Source organism: Penicillium taxi (assembly GCF_028828555.1).
Source record: "Penicillium taxi strain IBT 34144 chromosome Unknown utg000005l_segment0_segment0, whole genome shotgun sequence".
Taxonomy (NCBI): domain Eukaryota; kingdom Fungi; phylum Ascomycota; class Eurotiomycetes; order Eurotiales; family Aspergillaceae; genus Penicillium; species Penicillium taxi.
Genome location: NW_026643207.1, coordinates 2366348 through 2384069, shown reverse-complemented (window position 1 = coordinate 2384069; position 17722 = coordinate 2366348). Strand labels below are relative to the sequence as shown.

At 45.9% G+C, this 17722-nt stretch overlaps 8 protein-coding genes across 8 annotated transcripts; 6 read left to right on the top strand and 2 right to left on the bottom strand.

Annotated features, from left to right (window-relative positions):
* Positions 1–298: 298 nt before the first annotated feature.
* Positions 299–2541, top strand: N7495_008227 (putative C6 transcription factor; the record flags this gene model as incomplete). Its single annotated transcript, XM_057210878.1, has 4 exons — positions 299–1002; positions 1061–1880; positions 1944–2079; positions 2138–2541. 4 exons carry the CDS (start codon positions 299–301, stop codon positions 2539–2541), a joined length of 2064 nt encoding a protein of 687 aa, XP_057060421.1.
* An 871-nt stretch (positions 2542–3412) lies between these two features.
* Positions 3413–3693, top strand: N7495_008226 (uncharacterized protein; the record flags this gene model as incomplete). Its single annotated transcript, XM_057210877.1, has 2 exons — positions 3413–3473; positions 3530–3693. 2 exons carry the CDS (start codon positions 3413–3415, stop codon positions 3691–3693), a joined length of 225 nt encoding a protein of 74 aa, XP_057060420.1.
* A 284-nt stretch (positions 3694–3977) lies between these two features.
* On the bottom strand, positions 3978–5742 carry N7495_008225 (protein translocase subunit TIM50; the record flags this gene model as incomplete). Its single annotated transcript, XM_057210876.1, has 3 exons — positions 3978–4571; positions 4658–5401; positions 5479–5742. The coding sequence occupies 3 exons, from the start codon at positions 5740–5742 to the stop codon at positions 3978–3980; spliced, it is 1602 nt and encodes a 533-aa protein (XP_057060419.1).
* Positions 5743–6217: 475 nt separating this feature from the next.
* N7495_008224 (uncharacterized protein) lies at positions 6218–7129 on the top strand (the record flags this gene model as incomplete). Its single annotated transcript, XM_057210875.1, has 1 exon — positions 6218–7129. One exon carries the CDS (start codon positions 6218–6220, stop codon positions 7127–7129), a length of 912 nt encoding a protein of 303 aa, XP_057060418.1.
* Positions 7130–7382: 253 nt separating this feature from the next.
* Positions 7383–8586, bottom strand: N7495_008223 (proteasome regulatory particle lid subunit RPN11; the record flags this gene model as incomplete). Its single annotated transcript, XM_057210874.1, has 4 exons — positions 7383–7528; positions 7583–8118; positions 8187–8440; positions 8521–8586. 4 exons carry the CDS (start codon positions 8584–8586, stop codon positions 7383–7385), a joined length of 1002 nt encoding a protein of 333 aa, XP_057060417.1.
* A 621-nt stretch (positions 8587–9207) lies between these two features.
* On the top strand, positions 9208–11296 carry rpdA (histone deacetylase RPD3; the record flags this gene model as incomplete). The annotated part of the gene is made up of 4 exons (XM_057210873.1): positions 9208–9387; positions 9456–9756; positions 9822–10363; positions 10415–11296. 4 exons carry the CDS (start codon positions 9208–9210, stop codon positions 11294–11296), a joined length of 1905 nt encoding a protein of 634 aa, XP_057060416.1.
* Positions 11297–12452: 1156 nt separating this feature from the next.
* N7495_008221 (60S ribosomal protein uL14) lies at positions 12453–12979 on the top strand (the record flags this gene model as incomplete). Its single annotated transcript, XM_057210872.1, has 2 exons — positions 12453–12689; positions 12863–12979. The coding sequence occupies 2 exons, from the start codon at positions 12453–12455 to the stop codon at positions 12971–12973; spliced, it is 348 nt and encodes a 115-aa protein (XP_057060415.1). The 3' UTR covers positions 12974–12979.
* A 4093-nt stretch (positions 12980–17072) lies between these two features.
* Positions 17073–17288, top strand: N7495_008220 (uncharacterized protein; the record flags this gene model as incomplete). The annotated part of the gene is made up of 1 exon (XM_057210871.1): positions 17073–17288. The coding sequence occupies one exon, from the start codon at positions 17073–17075 to the stop codon at positions 17286–17288; it is 216 nt and encodes a 71-aa protein (XP_057060414.1).
* Positions 17289–17722: the final 434 nt, after the last annotated feature.

Below are 17722 nucleotides of genomic sequence, written 5' to 3'. Positions count from 1 at the left end.
AGCGCCCCGCATTCAGTCTAGCTGCTTTTTTTCTGGTTCCCGAAAGAAGGTCTTTTTGCCTCGAGATAGAAATAATTTGATTGCTGACTTTCCAGGCTGAAACAGTAAACAAAATGTGCTACAATGGATTATAACGACCCTTGACCCGCCGCTGCGCTCCATCGTTGGGAATTCTCTACGCTTATCGCATCCGGCCGGGTTATACCCCCTCATTCTACCCAACTTCAAATTGATTGACGTTGAAGCGCCGATATCATCTACTTCTAGTCGCTTCTATACCTAAACTACTTTGTGAATCATGGCACCTGTAACCGCTCAGACCAATCCCTCCTCGAAACTGCCCTCATCCGCGTTCGCTGGCGCGCGACCCTACCGCTCACACAAGGTTCGTGCATGCGATCTATGTCGCAAGCGCAAGTCTAGATGTATCGTCGAAACCCTCGGTCAATCATGTCTCATGTGTCGCATGCAAGGTGCCGACTGTCACTATCAAGATGAAGCGAATGCAGATGTGTCGGTGTTGAGCACTTTAGAGTCCAATTCTGTGGTGAATATGTCTGGGCAGAAGCGCAAGCGCAATAACAGTCCCGATAAGCTTTCTAATTCGGAATCACATATACCTGCTCATATCACATCCCATCAGTTGACCAGTGGACCTAGTCCTCAGGGCACGAATTCTTCTTCTGGTCGGCGGGGAAGTGACTCACGACGGAAAGGATACGACGACGACCGCCATAACGAATCAGTTCTCATAGTTGGGCCAATGGTTGCAGAGGATGCGCAGGTTATTGAGAAACACATGCCTCCTGAACGTTCTAGCCTTTCCGAAGAACCGCAGAGTCACCCATATAATATTTACTCGAGTGACCCGCGCAAACCTGTACTCTACACGACGATTCCGCGACGGAGGAAGGGTATGCGTGTTGGAGTTCCACCAGGCGAAAATCAGAAAGAAATTCTTGAGCAAATACTGGGTCCATTCAAGCATGATCTCGTGAAATTGTGCGATCTTGTTCTACTTCTTGCTTTTCTTCCAATTGGACACTAATCTTTTTAATAGATTTATTGACAGATTTAATATTGCATTCCCCATATTTGACGGACAAGCTTTCTGGGAGGGCTATATAACAGACTCATCGGATGATCCTCCAGCCGCTCTGGTGTGCCAAGTTTATTCGATGTCACTTGTGTATTGGAAGCATACTCCAAAACTTGCATGCCATCCAAAACCAGACGTTCGATACGCCGTAAACATGACTGTTGCTGCATTACATGAAGAATTCTCGGAACCTGGTCTTTCAACTATCAGCGCAGCGCTGATTGATCTCACTGGACGGCCCATCTTCTCTATGACCGGAAATGCTATCAGCTGTGGCCGTATGATATCATTGGCAAATTGCCTTGGTTTGAATCGTGACCCAAGCAATTGGAAGCTGTCACAGCCAGAAATGGACCAGCGGATTCGCCTTTGGTGGGGAGTAGTTATTCATGATCGTTGGGGAAGTTTCGGTCATGGCGTACCTCCTCAGATCTCCAAAAGCCAATATGATGTGCCTCTGCCTACAGTTGATAGCTTGGTTGCTCCCAACATGCGAAATACAGAGCGTGTTGAGGCAGCTCAATGTCATATCGCTTTATGTAAGTTGACTGAAATCTTGGGTGAGCTTTTGCCTCTTGTATACGGTCTACAAGCAAAGCTAGCTCGCGAAATCTCTAAGAAAGTGAGACAGATCCGAACAGACTTAGATCTGTGGGAAGATTCTCTCCCTAGTTGGTTGAGATCACCAGTACCCAATTGTGGAGAACAAATCACAGCAACAAGCAGCTTACAGCTTGCCTTTTTGGCAGTTAAGATGCTTGTCAGTCGAGTTGAATTGAATGTAAGAGCCCTCCATATGGAGGACATTGTTGTTATATACTCATGCTCATATTATCAATTACAGGAGGTCAATAACGCAGATACAGATAATCCGGCAGCACGCCGTTACTTCCAGACAGAGTGCCGTCGATCAGCAGAGGATATTGTGCGGTTCATTACCTCTCTCAGAAAGGAGAACTTCAAAGAATTTTGGCTGCCATGTATGAAGCATATGATTTTTGCGGGTCCCTATCTTTACCAGGCTGACACACTATTTAGATAGCGCATTTCACCTGACTTCGACCGCAACTCTGCTTGTCCGTTGTGCTCTCGAGTCCAACGAGAATGAGATTGCCCAGTCTTGTCTTGCAAATGTGGAAACTCTCCGCAGTGTCTTGCGGCGAGTGCGCGAGGAAGAAGACTGGGATGTGGCAGATATGTGCCTGGACCATTGTGAACGAATCATGCACCGACTTTCTGGCACAAATACCAAGACAGACCAGGCCTTGAATTCTTCATCCATGGAGCATGGGCTGATTAACCCAGCACTGATCTCACTACCTGAAACGCAAACCAATAATGACATTGTAGATGACATGATGTCTATCTCGAATACCTTCGGGACCATGGATGGGTTCCCCTTTGACATGACTGGAATTTGGGATGTCTCTGCTTGGGAATAGGCACGATTTGGCGACCTGCTATGAGCACTATAGATGGTTTCAGCTTCTCATCTTGGGTTGTGCTTTGGCTTCAAGTCGCATTTAAATAAACTGTTAGCATGTGGTGTGTCCCAAATGAGACTCAAGAGATGAATCGCCAATTGAACTTCAATTATGCAAACTCAAAGCTGCAATATGGACTAGTATCTTGAATTCTATGCAGTATACAAAGCCTCGTCACGAACAACTTGATATCCACTCTTGATTATTTTGGACCTCGTCCCCATTTATTGGTTTCATTAACCACTGGAACGAGCCAATATCAGCAATATTCGGTGAGATACCTGAACCCTCGTCATTTGCAGATATTCCCATATAAGAAAATCAGCCCCGCCTCATTATCTCTATTTGGCTTGATACTACACTTTCATTAATATTGTGTTTCTGTTCTGGCGGCCCCAGGGGATTCAGAGATTTCTATCTTCGTAACTCACTTGAGATAATCAGATATGGAGGAATACAATCTTCCCCCGATGAGATAGCTTCCGTACTTTGGCGTGATCAGTATACTACGTCTGCGACCCTCTACAACGACCACTTCGAAACCGCAGATATATCAACGAGTCCCGATGATCATACGACATTTGAAAATATGACATCAAGGCATCTGGACTGGAATAATCGTATTCCAAGCAAATTTTTCTCCCTATTCTCTGAAAATACCCATGCCGAGAATTGGATGTTGAAAATCCATGATACCAACTGCGTTATATTCGAGATTAATGGCAGGAAACTCCGGAACTCACATGTATATCATACTGGGAGAAACTTTCAAGCAGGGATTTATAGATATTCCTAGAAGCACAAAAGCGTGAAAATGGAATAAGTTATCATGCACCGATTACCAAAAATTGCGATTGATACTGTTCGAACGAAGGGTCAGGTCCAAGAGGGTACGTATTTGATTGTCATTACTACTATGAAACTGAGCTAACCTTGGAATATAAAGCCCGTTCCAAAGACAAGATTATATATGTATGCGCGGATGATACTGCATCCGATGATTCGATGAAACGTCTAGAAGAACTAGGGCTTGATCAAAAGGCTACTTGGAAGACTGGCACTTCCACTTTGATGCCAGGACCTCGGGAATCATCGCAATTTGGCACCTAAAGAGCCGGTGATTTTATATCTCGATCTCTTCAGATTATAAAGCAAACAAATTTTGTACAAAAGGTGGAAGAGAAGAGAATCGGGACACCAAACGCTATTTTACACAGTCGTTCCGGAAATAGAATGCTCAGAACGAACCCAAAAACCATCTAATGACCTGCCTCCTTGCCCATAGATGAAAGGAAATAAAACCAAAACCCCCGAGTATGAGAGAGAATGAAGAACAAGAAACACAGTGCACTGTTCAGTAGGCACAAGGTATCACACTGAATGAATGCAGAAATTTACTTCTGTTCACCACCGCCAAGACCGAACATGCCTGTGACGTTGCCCTTCATGCTTTGCATCTGCTCCTGGCGGGCTTTTTCTTCCTCCGCGGCCATCTCAGCAAGCCACTTTTCGCCATTTTCACGGATTTCTTTCTCAATCAGCTCGTAGTTCTTCTGGCCACGCTCACGGATTTGATCCCAGAGCATCTTGCCCTGAGCCAGACCTTCCGATGGCGACACCTCTCCATCCAAGGTGCGGGATGACTTCAATCCCAGAGCAGAGGCAAAGCTGCCGATTCCAATGGAGGGCTTTCTCTTCTTCTCCTCGATGAGCTCCTTCTCGAAACGCTCACGCATAGCCTTCTCACGCTGGGCGAACTCCACAGGAATCGACGATCCCTCAAAGGACTTCAGAACGGGACGGACATCCTCAACTCCCATACCAGCCATGTATTCCAGGAAAGGAATGAGGGCAACTAGTGTCTTGTCCTTGGGGTTTCCGGTCCATTTGTCCAATATGATGGCGTTCTCAGGCTGCAAGCGGGCGTGCTCCTCTTTGGTGTCAATGAGGATTACTTTGGACAAGTCACGGTTCAGGTAGGCCAGATCCTGGGACAGCTTGTTAGACAAATCGAAATAGATTAAGGAGTTAAGATGTCGGATGAACTATAGCGCAAAAGTCAGATGAGTCATACCTTGATGTACTCTCCGTCTTTATAGCGAGTAGCTTCACGGAACAGAGGCCAGCGGATGATACGGAACGGGTCAAGTTTGCGAATAACTTGATCGGCCATCATACTAGGCACGGTGGTAAACAGAACAAGCTCGTAGTACTGATTGAGGTAACGGAGGAAGTAGTCGACACCCGGACGCTTCGCCAGGCGCCATCCATGCTCACGACTCCACTCGCTGTGAACAAGAAGGTCTTCCAGACTGAGCACGAGGGTGTATGGTTGGCGCTGAGTAGGGTCCTCATCAGGAAGCAGCTTGGGGAAGGTCGGTTCGGTGTAGTAACCGGTGATGTCACCGTAGCGAGCCTTGATACGGTTATACCAGAGACCCAGACCCCATCCAGATGGCTGTTCCGGATGAGCAAGCTCCTCCTCTTCGGTTTCCCAGTTACGGCCTAGGTAGCCAATACCTGCAATACCGGAGGCCAGCATCAAAACGTACATGATGTTGGCCATGCGCGCCTTGCGACGGTCCAAAGAGGTCTCATCTCCACCCTTGGGAATATCACCACCACTACGACCTTCCTTCTTGTTGTGCTCATTATATTCATCGACATGGGCGGGATCCTCAGTGAGGTTTACCGGTGATGCTTTGGCTTGCTTGCGGCCTTCAAGCTCAGCAAACAGCGTCGAAGGGATACCCTGGGTCAAATCAGGAAGGGGTTGCTGGGGAATCTGCTCTGAGGTCTGCTCCTGCTCCACTTGGGACTAAATGTCATAATTGTTAGAAGCTTGCTAGCTATATGTGCATGGATTTCGCAGTTGAGAATGCATGTATATCTTACAGTATTGGATTTAGCCGCGTCGATATCCTGTTTGGCATTAGTATTCAATGGAGGCTGTTGCTTCTGTTTCTTTTGAGCCTGATTGGCAGCTTTGGACTTGTTCTTCTGCTTTGTCGTCTCCGGCTGCATTGACTTGGGTAGCTCATACGGTGCACTCTTGCCTTTGGCATAGAACCGGAGCTGAGGAACGGACAAAGCAGACACACGGACGGCAGATGCGAGAACGTTGGGCCTCGTTAGAGGCAATACGGCGCGACTCAGCATGACGAGTTTGTTTGATGGAAAACAAACAACATAGTAGGGTACCTTCGGTTGATGTTCAGAAAAGTCGGGGCGGTAAATTATCTTACCTAAGCATTTTTCATTTATGTTTCGCCGAGGGCGCTGCGCTTTCCCTTCTTCTTTTTTCTCTAGTTATGAAAGTTCCACCCAGACATTAGTTTGACCTGTCACGCTTTCAATTACATGCCGGGTTGTATTGTCTGGGGAGACAAAGGGAAGATCTTCTTCCTATCCCACATCCAAGAGCGCATCTAAACAAATCTAGTGAAGTTGCTGCTCCAATCGTGGGTTACACTCCTTTTGTGTTATCCTTCGCTAGTTGATTCATCCCCGCAACTGTTGATCTTCAATAATCGCCTTCAATGAATAGAGACTGAAGATCAAGATGAAATCTCGTGCCAAACAACTATAGACTCGTGTCGCGTACTCATAGATTTCTCCAATCTCCCATCCCACCATGACCACTAGGAAAGAAAGAAAAGCCGCAAAAAAGGCTGCCGAAGTCGCATTCTACGAAGAATCATTTTCAGATGAATCAGACTCGGAGCCAGAACTACCAAATCCCTTTCGATTCCTAGATCTTCCTTCGGAAATTCGCGAGCGAATCTACCACTTTGTCCTTTTTACACCGACACGGCGGAGTGCTTTGTTGAATCGCGGTACCGTTGGCGCTTCAGCGAAAAAGAGCAAAGCTGTGGCCCCAATATCGCATCGCATAGGCTTGTTCCTAGCCTCACGCCAAATCCATGATGAAGCCAGCTACTACTTCTATTCGACGCAAATTTTTAGGGTCTTCCCGATCCAGGATTTTTCCCGTATACCGACAGTTAGAGCCCTACCACGTCGTCATCGTTCATCTGTTACCATCATTGAGTTGATTTTGGGCAATAGTTGGACTGCACCGCCAAGGTCATGGGTTGTCAATCAGGGACTGGGGCTGCATGACATGACACTTACCCGCACTCTGAAGGTGTTTATCGAGTGTGATCCCTCGCAGCCAGTCTTCGAGGGGTTTCGAGTATCCAAGGAATACTACACTGAGTTCGCTGGAAAGCTACTGCATCAGATCCTAGAACGACTTCCTGGTCTGGTCCAGATAGAATTCGATGCATATCCATCTGTTCAGAAAAACGGGTCTCTGATGAGACGGTTGTTGATGGAGGCTCAGGAGGCCCAGAAGAGAGTCCTGTGGGGTCCAGAGAGAGGTTGGACATCCAGTGAGACCGAAGATACTGAGAACATCAGGGACCCAGAAGTGGATTCAAAAGTGGATGCAGCTAGTGCTGCCGTTGACGGGCTTCGTGCCCATATTCCAGGCAATATTGATGTTTTAGCCCACTCATTGCAAGCCGTGAGCCTGGATATGTAGGCTGTTTTCTTTCAAAGATCCGACATTTCATTTCATGTGACATGAATTCATCCATACACATTGTATGGCGTTAATATACTGGCCTGGCATCGCATATATATATTTCTACATAGAATAAGACCAAGCTTCTTCCAAGGTTTTATTTACTTGACAGTTAAAACACTGATCTGCTTAATAACCCCCTTAGTTGAAGCGAAGGAGATTTAAGAAGATTTCATAAATTAGAGCATTTCAGTTCAGCCGCCCTCTAAATCTAAAGCTCCTCATCAATCTCCATGGAGCCACCGTTGGCATCCTTGTCTTCAGCCTGTCGGGCAACCGAGGCTTCCTTATCAATCATCTGCCTCGAAACAGCAACGATGTTGTCCTCAATCAATCGCTGGCTGACATCCTCAATGTCTGTGGACCGAAAATTAGTATGTTGTAGAAACTAAAGGTGATAAAAGTACGTACGCTTCTTAGGATCGAGTTTGCCAACGTATCTAGTCTTCAGCTGGTCCTTGGTCAATTCAGTCTCCTCCTTCACTCGCTTCTCATAGCCCTCGGCAAGGCTGACGAGTTGCTTCATTTGATCCACATTGTGCTGGCCTTCCTGATGGAAGTCGTTCATTTGCAGGGCCTCTGTCCAAACCTGCTTGTGCAAGCTCATCAGCATATTTTCTTCCAGTCCTGTCTTCCGGTAGGCGATTGCAATGCTGTAATAGTGGCGGTTGAGACCATGGATGAGGGCCTGAATGGAGGGCTTGTTGAGGTGGCCCAAGTTAGAGGTTGTTTGTCGAGGTTCCTGGCCCATGACAACGGTCTGGGGCTGAATGAGACGGAATGCATCAATCACAACCTTTCCCTTCACAGACTGAATGGGATCGACAACGACGGCCACAGCACGGGGGGTGAGCTGCTCGAAAGATTGCTGAGTATTGATATCGACGGACGAGAGCCAGCAGCCGAAACCAGGGTGAGAGTGGTACCAGCCGACAACAGTTTCGGGTCTATACAGTAGGGAGAAATCACAGGTCAGCATTTAATCGTATCAGCCAGCCCGCCACACCCAACGTACCGGCCCGTTTGTCGGAGCATCTCCATCATCTTAGTTTGGAACACGGGATCCACAGCCTCGACACTGACACCAGTACCACTTTGAGGCATGGCAAAAACATCAACAACACGGACTGTGTAATCATCGACAAATTCTCCCAGCATGAGGCCCATGACCTCCATCGGCACACCAGCACGACCGTGTCGCAACATCTTCAACAGCGCCAGAGATGAAATGTGAACAGTTTCCGAGTTATCGATCATAACAGTAGTGTCCTGAGTGAGCTCTTATTAGCTATTTGAGGTCCAAGGGTTGCATGCGTTGGAGGCACTGGAGGTGCCACAGGTTGACTTACAGAATTCTGACCACCACCCATTCCCAGGCCTTGGGCAGCCTGGAGCATTCTGTTGAGACGATCCATTGCTGGGCTGGATAATCAAATGATTGGGAAAAGGGAAGGATGAGAGAGATAGCTTCCAAGTTGGAAGCTACGGACAGGTCGAGGTGCGTCAATTATCAAATCAATTTCCAGATAGTATCAAGAGAATCAGAAGCAAAGGTTTTGACTTGGGATTTAGTAAAAGCCAAATGATGTGTTTAGTAGACTTCAAGAGCAAAGGTCAACGATATGCTTGATAATTTGGTTGTCACTGTCAATAAGGCCGGCAGCTCAACTGACGAAGGCGGTGTCATATTCTGCCATCAACGCGACGATCGCTTCTCTCAAACCTCTCCCGTCTAATAAGCACAATCTATGTCAGAAGGGCCTGTTATTGACACTTTTTTTTATTCCAGTGTCACTCTGAGGTGATTGATGGTCATCTGCGTGACACCATCCACTTCCACGTGTCATATAGGGCTTAAATTTTGCTCGACGCCACACATACTTCTACTTCCACTACTTTCCAATTTGCGCTAAGCTCGTTTACATTCACTTTTTCCCAATCTAAACTTACCTACTCCAACCTAATACCTCCAATCTACTTCCTCTCTGCAACCCAATTTTCTCGTCCGTCTGGAATACTTTCAGATAACCGACAACATGGCTGCAGAGCCTATCTCCAATGGCGCCGGTGCCAACAACAAGAAGGTCGCTTATTTCTACGACTCTGATGTTGGCAACTATGCCTACGTTTCCGGTCACCCTATGAAACCCCACCGCATACGTATGACCCACAGCTTGGTTATGAACTATGGTCTCTACAAGAAGATGGAGATTTATGTAAGTTCCCTGTCTCCGGTCTGAATTGGAAGTCGGAGCAAGCTTTACTAATGCGCATATTCACACAGCGTGCAAAGCCTGCCTCCAAATATGAAATGACTCAATTCCATACAGATGAGTACATTGATTTTCTGTCTAAAGTCACTCCCGACAATATGGACCAATTCTCTAAAGAGCAAAGCCGATACAATGTGGGGGATGATTGCCCGGTTTTCGATGGTCTGTTCGAGTTTTGTGGAATCAGTGCTGGTGGCAGTATGGAAGGAGCTGCGCGCCTGAATAGAAACAAGTGTGATGTTGCTGTCAATTGGGCCGGTGGTCTGCATCACGCAAAGAAATCCGAGGCCAGTGGCTTCTGCTACGTGAATGGTATTATGCCCCAAGTCCCCAACCGGTGGAACACCGAGAGTTTACGAGGCGCTAACATTTCTCAGATATCGTGCTCGGAATTTTGGAGCTGCTTCGATTTAAGCAACGTGTGCTTTATGTTGACATCGATGTTCATCATGGTGATGGTGTCGAAGAGGCATTCTACACCACAGATCGTGTTATGACTGTGTCTTTCCACAAGTACGGCGAGTACTTCCCAGGCACTGGTGAGCTTCGCGATATCGGCGTTGGCGCTGGTAAAAACTATGCTGTCAACTTTCCCCTTCGCGACGGTATCAATGACGACTCATACCAGAGCATCTTCGAGCCTGTTATTAGAAGTGTCATGGAGTGGTATCGCCCAGAAGCTGTGGTCCTGCAATGTGGTGGTGATAGTCTTTCTGGCGATCGATTGGGTTGTTTCAACCTGAGTATGCGTGGTCATGCCAACTGTGTCAAATTCGTTAAAAGTTTCAACCTACCCACCTTGATCTTGGGCGGTGGTGGCTACACTATGCGCAATGTTGCGCGTACCTGGGCTTATGAGACTGGTATCCTTGTGGGAAATGACCTTGGATCTGAGCTGCCATATAACGACTACTATGAGGTATGTATGCAAAGTTATCCGTCTGACGTATTTCGTTAACCAAACGATCAGTACTTCGCCCCCGATTATGAGTTGGATGTTCGTCCTTCCAATATGGACAATGCGAATACCAAAGATTATCTTGACAAGATTCGCAGCCAGGTTGTCGAGAACCTTAAGCGTACAGCCTTTGCGCCCTCTGTTCAGATGACTGACGTTCCACGCCACCCTCTCGGTGCAGGCATGGACGACGAGGCTGACGACATACTTGATGACGAAGACGAAGATGACAACAAAGATAAGCGATTCACCCAGCGACGCTTCGACCAGTATGTAGAGAAACCCGGAGAGCTCAGTGAGAGTGAAGACGAAGAGGAAAACGCAGCCAATGGCATTCGTCGCCAGCCCAATGCCATTCGCCGTCGTAATCAAACCAATTACCGCAACCTCGACCCCGCCGATTCTGGTCTCGATAGCGGTATGGCTACCCCGCAAGAGGCGTCTTCGGTTGGTGATGTCGATATGGATACCGGCATAGATATCAAAATGGGGGATGCTCCGCGCACAGAGCCCGATGTACCGGCAGTACCTAGCATTGCGAACGGCCATGAAACACCTGCCACTGATGCAGAGCAAATTGCTGCTGAGGACGATAACAGTGGCCCATCAGCAACTTCCCTTCCCGACGAAGATACAGCTATGGAAGACGCTGGCGCCTCCGCAGTGGAAACTTCCAGGCCTGTGGTTGAGACGCAAGAAGACGTGAAGCCACAGCTGCCGCAAACTACAGAGGACGCTTCCAAGGTGCCGTTGTCTCCCCCGGAAATTTTAAAGGATCCTTCTGTGCCTGCCACAGAGCAGGTACCTGAGGCTGAGCCCACGCCTATTGGGGTATCGGAATTTGCAGCCAAGACCACAGCAGGACCTGTAGAGGAGACCAAACAGGAAGAGTAAACTGAAGTCAGAGGTATCCATCGGTCAGGTTAAGGAGTTATGGAAACAGGTCATATGTTTTAGCAACAATTCCAAGGTTATTTCTTTACATGCAGCGCGAAATATATCCTCTCATAAACAGAATATTCCACATTCCACATTCCACATGGCAATTCGTTTTAGGCTGTGATGTGATCTATTGTTATGGGGTACGTTTTCTCTCAGAGAAGCTGGATTGATAGTCTATGAAAGCAATAGCCACTTTGAATCGAACTCAGAACACAGAATACTTGGATGTGCCTTAAGGTTCGAGCCAATGAGTTCAACGGCATGATTTATCATACTAACTATGAAGTGAGCTGATAAGCCACTGGCTTATCATCTCTTTTGATATCCAACTAACACGTGATAATAGTAGATATGATGCCTGAGGCATGATAATGAGATACCCAAATAGGCCTAGTGCTAGGGCAACTCATCTACCAATAATAATGCGCCAAGATTTTGACCCACTCTCGCACTCGACACACTAAGCGAAAAACCACTGTGAACGTTACTTTGACTCCCGAACTGACCTTTGTCGCCAACCCTTTTTATCTCGACAATCACCCGTGATACTCAGCCATCATGTCTAAGAGAGGGTAAGTCTTACTGCTCTATTCCCAGAATATCAGCTCAATCAATTTTGGAACCAAAGCTTGTGGTGAACTATCTCGACCCGGAGCATGCATATTCAACATTCTATCATGTGGAGCGGGGATAGAGAAGGCGCAGATCAAGCAAATAACGAGCTTCAGAAATAGAATAGGATCGCTAACTTGTCTTTGCTATAGTCGTGGTGGTGCCGCCGGCAACAAGCTGAAGATGACCCTCGGTCTGCCTGTGTATGTCGAATTATTTCAACCGATTTTCTTATCCCGAGCCCGTGTACACTCTGTTCAATGAAAAACTTCAACAACGCCCAATGTCAACTACGATGGTGGAACCAATTTCTCAATCAACGATCGCCGACTCTTCATCACAAGTCAATGGAATTGGAGAGAATCACGACGAGTTGGCATAGCGCAACGAAGAAATTTATTCGGCGGGGCTGTACACGATTTAGGAGAAGGATTTCTTTTCTCTTTTTCTGGATAGGAACAACAAAAAGCTAACGGTTTCCAACAGTGGCGCCGTGATGAACTGCTGCGATAACTCCGGTGCTCGCAACCTGTACATCATTGCCGTCTGCGGTATTGGTGCCCGTCTTAACCGTCTCCCCGCTGCCGGTGTTGGTGACATGGTCATGGCCACCGTCAAGAAGGGAAAGCCCGAGCTCCGCAAGAAGGTTATGCCCGCTGTCGTCGTTCGCCAGAGCAAGCCCTGGCGCCGGGCTGACGGTATCTACCTGTACTTCGAGGACAACGCTGGTGTTGTAAGTGGATCGTCCCTTCGATTTCTTGAAGTTTGATGTGGTATATGGGCGAGGCTTAGGAATACTGTTCAAAGTCGTGAATTGATCCGCTCAGTCCACCATGCCAAACTCATTTACCACACCTCCAGCCTACTCCGCACGTGCTTTCAGATTCACTAACAATTTTGCAATAGATCGTCAACGCTAAGGGTGAGATGAAGGGTTCCGCCATCACTGGTCCCGTCGGTAAGGAGGCTGCTGAGCTTTGGCCCCGTATCGCCTCCAACTCCGGTGTTGTCATGTAAAGAGAGAGAATTGAATACCAACCCAAAAATATCCGATACCAACCCTGAATTTCCTTTGGAGGCCTGGGGAACAGGCACCATGTCGACGAAATAAAAGTGGGAAAAATGGGAGAGGTTCAATTGACGAATCCACCTGTGTTATTTCGAGCAGGTTTCCCTTTTTCCCATTCGTGTTTTTTTCCTCTTTGAACACTGGCGACTCTCGGAAGTACTTGAAAAATACATCCTTTTTTATGACAATTAATTCTCCGATGGAGCCGAGAGTCGGACTTGGTACGACCCTTGTCTCTTGAGGTGAAATATGACGACCGATAACCTATGGAAGTCCATTAAACCTGTGTAGTTACATACGTAGACATTGCAGGTGCCACCTCTGGGAGTCAACTACCTCTTTGATCATAATAGAGTGATGGTGCCGAGCTGAGGTACCCATTAGATCAGAGTCAGATATATCTTCTATCGCTTCTGTAAATATTATACGGTCCTTGTTCTAATTTTATACAGCACTATACAGCACTTGGGCAGTTTTCTTATGACCTTGGGACGATGTTCTAGAAGGAAGAATACCCAGGTAAGCTTCTTGTATACTTACAATCCTTTCTTTTTATCCCCCTCTTATTAGCTGCCTGGAAAGCTAACTCCTATTGTGCAAGGATAGTGTAGCCCTACAAGGTTTTATCAAAACTGTTTCTTCAATAACACTGTATTATCAGATGGGGAACAGTCTTGCACATTCATCTAAAACCACAACTCCATTCTCCATCTTTTCGGCACAAAACACACAGCATTTTCAATATCACCGTTAGTCTTCTCAATGCCCCCTTCGCATCGCCAGGGTGTAGTTACGAGGCCTTAACCTCAACGGCATGGCAAAATTCGGCTTCCAAATTTCGATACCAACGACTACTCCTATCAACTACATAACTTGATCTATCATCTTGTCCAAATTGCTGAGTAAATCTAGGGTGATAGACTTGAAATGGAGCTTTCCAACTATATCTTCGAGCTTAGGTAGTATATGATCTGGTGGATGATGTTACGGTTCTTCACGACGGTCAGTAGATATGTCATCGATGTCATTTGAAAGTCGCTTCCCTCTATGGGTAATTGCAGCGGCGCCCCAATAATGATGAAATTACCTGTGTACCAGAATTTCCATGCCAGTTGGTATTAATGCTCACCTCGCTGCTTTTGCTCACTTAGTAGAACCGAGCACACCTGAGCGCCCTGATCCGACCAGTGAGCATTATATAAGCTCACCAATCTGCTCACTGAGTATCAAGTGACACTCAGGGAGCACACTGATTTGCCTCACAGTTACGACGTTGAGTGATATAGGGACAGAACCAGCGGCTCGTGTGTATTGAGAGTATATTGAGGTGTAAGAACCAAAATCCATCTAGAGTGTACTTTGGAAAGGAGGAATATGCATGATCTTAAGCGGACTAACCAAAGCCTAGAAGGAATATTGTGCATGCTCAGTCTTTGGAACCCTCCGACAAGAGGTTTTATGGAACCGAGATTGCAGAATATATCAGATATAGAATCCTATTGACTACTTTAGGTGGGCTTATAAATCAACCTCAGCTAATCATGATAACTCTGCACATATTCTGAGGCACAGAATTCAGATTCAATACAGAAATTGACTTCGGGACGTCCCGGAGAACCACGCGTAGCCTTAGACATTATAATAAAACCTGCACCGCCATAGTTGTTTATCTAGCTATATACCATTGTATATAATAGAGTGTTTAAGAATTGTTATGTATTGTAATGCTTAGCTTGTTGGCAATCAAACGAAAATGCCTTTTCTTCATAGTTCAAACCTACCTTTCGGTGAAAACGTTGAACCGTCACCAAATGATACTCAAGAAAAGCCCGTTAGAATCAAATTGCACTATCGAAAGCTAGGTTGTTTGATGGCCTAATCACTTCGCATGAGAGAATATTCATTCACGTGGAAAATTTAATAAAAGTTCAAGAGATCAAATTACCGTTCGGGATTTTCTAATTCAATCATTCTCTAAATCCTCTTGTTCATACTCACCAAGACTATATGTGAACGAACTAGTCTTCAGAATGGCGGTGAAATGAAAAGAGACATTAATAAGGCTATCTTGATAAGTGGAAGTAGCACCTCTTACTCTTGTTTAAGATAGCTAGATAAACACGTAATAGACTAAGGATGAGAGCAGGCTGTCACTCATCTAATGTCAAAGTTTCAAAGTCCTAGTCATGAAATCTAGAAGACTGCCCAGGTGTAGTTTCTGGATAGTGGATTGCTTGATCATTTTCAGCTGGAGATGTCTATACACTAACTTGCACGATATTTGTGATCACAGGGTCTGGTCTACTACCATGATTTTTGTTTTAAATATCTTTAGTGCACAGCCCAAGACCACCGATCATACATATTTACATTCTTATCTCATAGAAGTGCGGTGCAAATGAATCCACTCGTCTTTGCCATAACATCCTCTATAAGCTCTTCCTGATTCCTAGCGATGTGGCTTTCTTGAAGCGGTGGGTTCCCACTTCGGTAACATACTACGGAAGTAAGGCGGGAAACCAGAGTGTGCAGATGGAGAGAATGGATTGAACGAAAGCACATAGAAGCATTAAGTTGTCGGACCTATCATCGCATTCGCAATGGGACGGAGCAGTTGGCTGCTGGAGGATGATGTGGCATAGCAGCTGAGATATTGCGTGGGGGTGACCTATCCCATGTACATATTCAACGAAGCAATGCACACTAGCTAGGGGGCTGCATATGACCCAAGGTCGTGAAAAGCCTGAAGAATGAATGAATAAACAAATGACACACCTCAAGTACTATGCAATAGCCTTGTTGGCTTATTATAGTACTAGGAGTGCACACTGCATCTCTTGTTTCTGACAGCTAGTGCTAATAATCATTTGATAGACGATAAGAAATGAGTTATTCACGCACAGTCCGTTTGGTTCCTGTAGTAAGTTGAGGGCCGTAACTGCCTTGAATGGTCAATCATTCTGTAGGATCATACATACGTTATCTAATACTCTGCTACTTCTCACAGATATTAAATGAATTTGGAACTGTCATATGTTGTCATATATAGGTCAATAATACCTAAAATCTGTTAGCTGAAAAATACGCCACTAATGTAACTAGGGGGCATTTCCTGATGATTTCGACGCACTATGGGGGTTTTAGGGCTTTTTGTCCGGAGGTATACGAAACTGAGTTTCGAATCAGCATTAAAGGAAAGCCCTGGTCCTTGGAGGATTGCCTGGAAGAGAGCAATGGGAGGTGAAAAGAGCTAGTTCGTGAGGATCTAGCTCCATTATGCGCCATTAGCCCTTTCCGTGAACTGCTTAATGCCGCTTCGTGTCATGATGGCTCTACCAGGATACAATCATCTTCCGATAATTCTTCATACTTCTAATCTCGATCTTTTCATAGACCACTTCACATTGAAGATTAAATCACTAAACATAACAACAGATAGCCCAATCATATATGCCACTATCGCTCCAATAGATGCGGCTACTCCAGCAATGCTGCTATAAATTATTCTTTCCAAAGGGTCGGTAAATGTTGTGGTATATCCTTTTCCATGTGCGTATGAGACATTGAATCATATTCTTAGAATATTAGTTAGACACTATTCTTGATTTTCGAACTATAAAGGGTATTAGAAGGCGTTGTCTTTAGACTTTGCAACGGACGACCCTGATCTGGAAGAGTGAGATGCATTTCACAAGCAATCTATTAAGCTTTAATTATGTGTGGCGCAATATAGTGGTACTAATAATAGGGATCAATCGAAGAGGTCTTAGCACCAACCTAGGCGAGGTATTTGTAGGCAATCTTATGACTCCTCTAGTCCTGCTTTAGACAAATTTCAAAGTAATAGTATAGTTTCTTATATTCGCCGCAGACCAGAAATTTTAATGTCTTATCCCAATAAGCGTTTCATTTCGGTTCAAGTCTAACCGCATTCATGATCATGGATAGACAATCAAACCAAACCTCTGGCAGAATCTTGATCTTCTCCGCGTCACTAACCTCGATCTTGCGAAGGTTGTCCAATGGGTGGCTGGTTCTTCAGGCCAGATGGCTGTGGGTTGTTATGACATTAATTTGGAGACCAGGTCGCCTTTGCCGGTGAGAGATCCTCCGCCATCAACGACAAACTGGTCAGAGACAGCAGTTGGGCAATATCTGTGCTACTGTGGGCCACCACGGTCACCCATTGTCCTTCAGGATCTTGTCGATCTCCTCCGCCTCAGTGTCATTCAAAGTTTTACTAATAGCTACATGAAGCTCTGATAGGGACTTATCTAGAAGATGGCAGCTCGTTCCGTGACTAACTGTTCTTCCATATGTCAGGTGTGCTGCTTTCACTGCAACCTTTGCTCTCCTGTTTATTGGAAACAGTGGGAACTTCAGAATTAACCTGGTGATTCTAAATTGAATCGATATGCTACTATTCTAGAACCTGACTAGCTAGGTAGATGCCAATCCATAGATATATCCGTCTGCCCAGGTGGTGTCAGTCTCATTATTGAATCTAGATAGTAACAGTACCTTTGTAGCCGAACATTCTCTAGTTTGGTTGTGATTGCCTGATCATGTCGAGATTCCTTGTGAAAAGTTATACCTAGCCGATACTTCACCCATAATACTTACGTGAATTCACCGACGTGGACTATAATAAGTCGAATCACTCTGCGGATGAAAATCTAATCTAATCCATCAGGCAT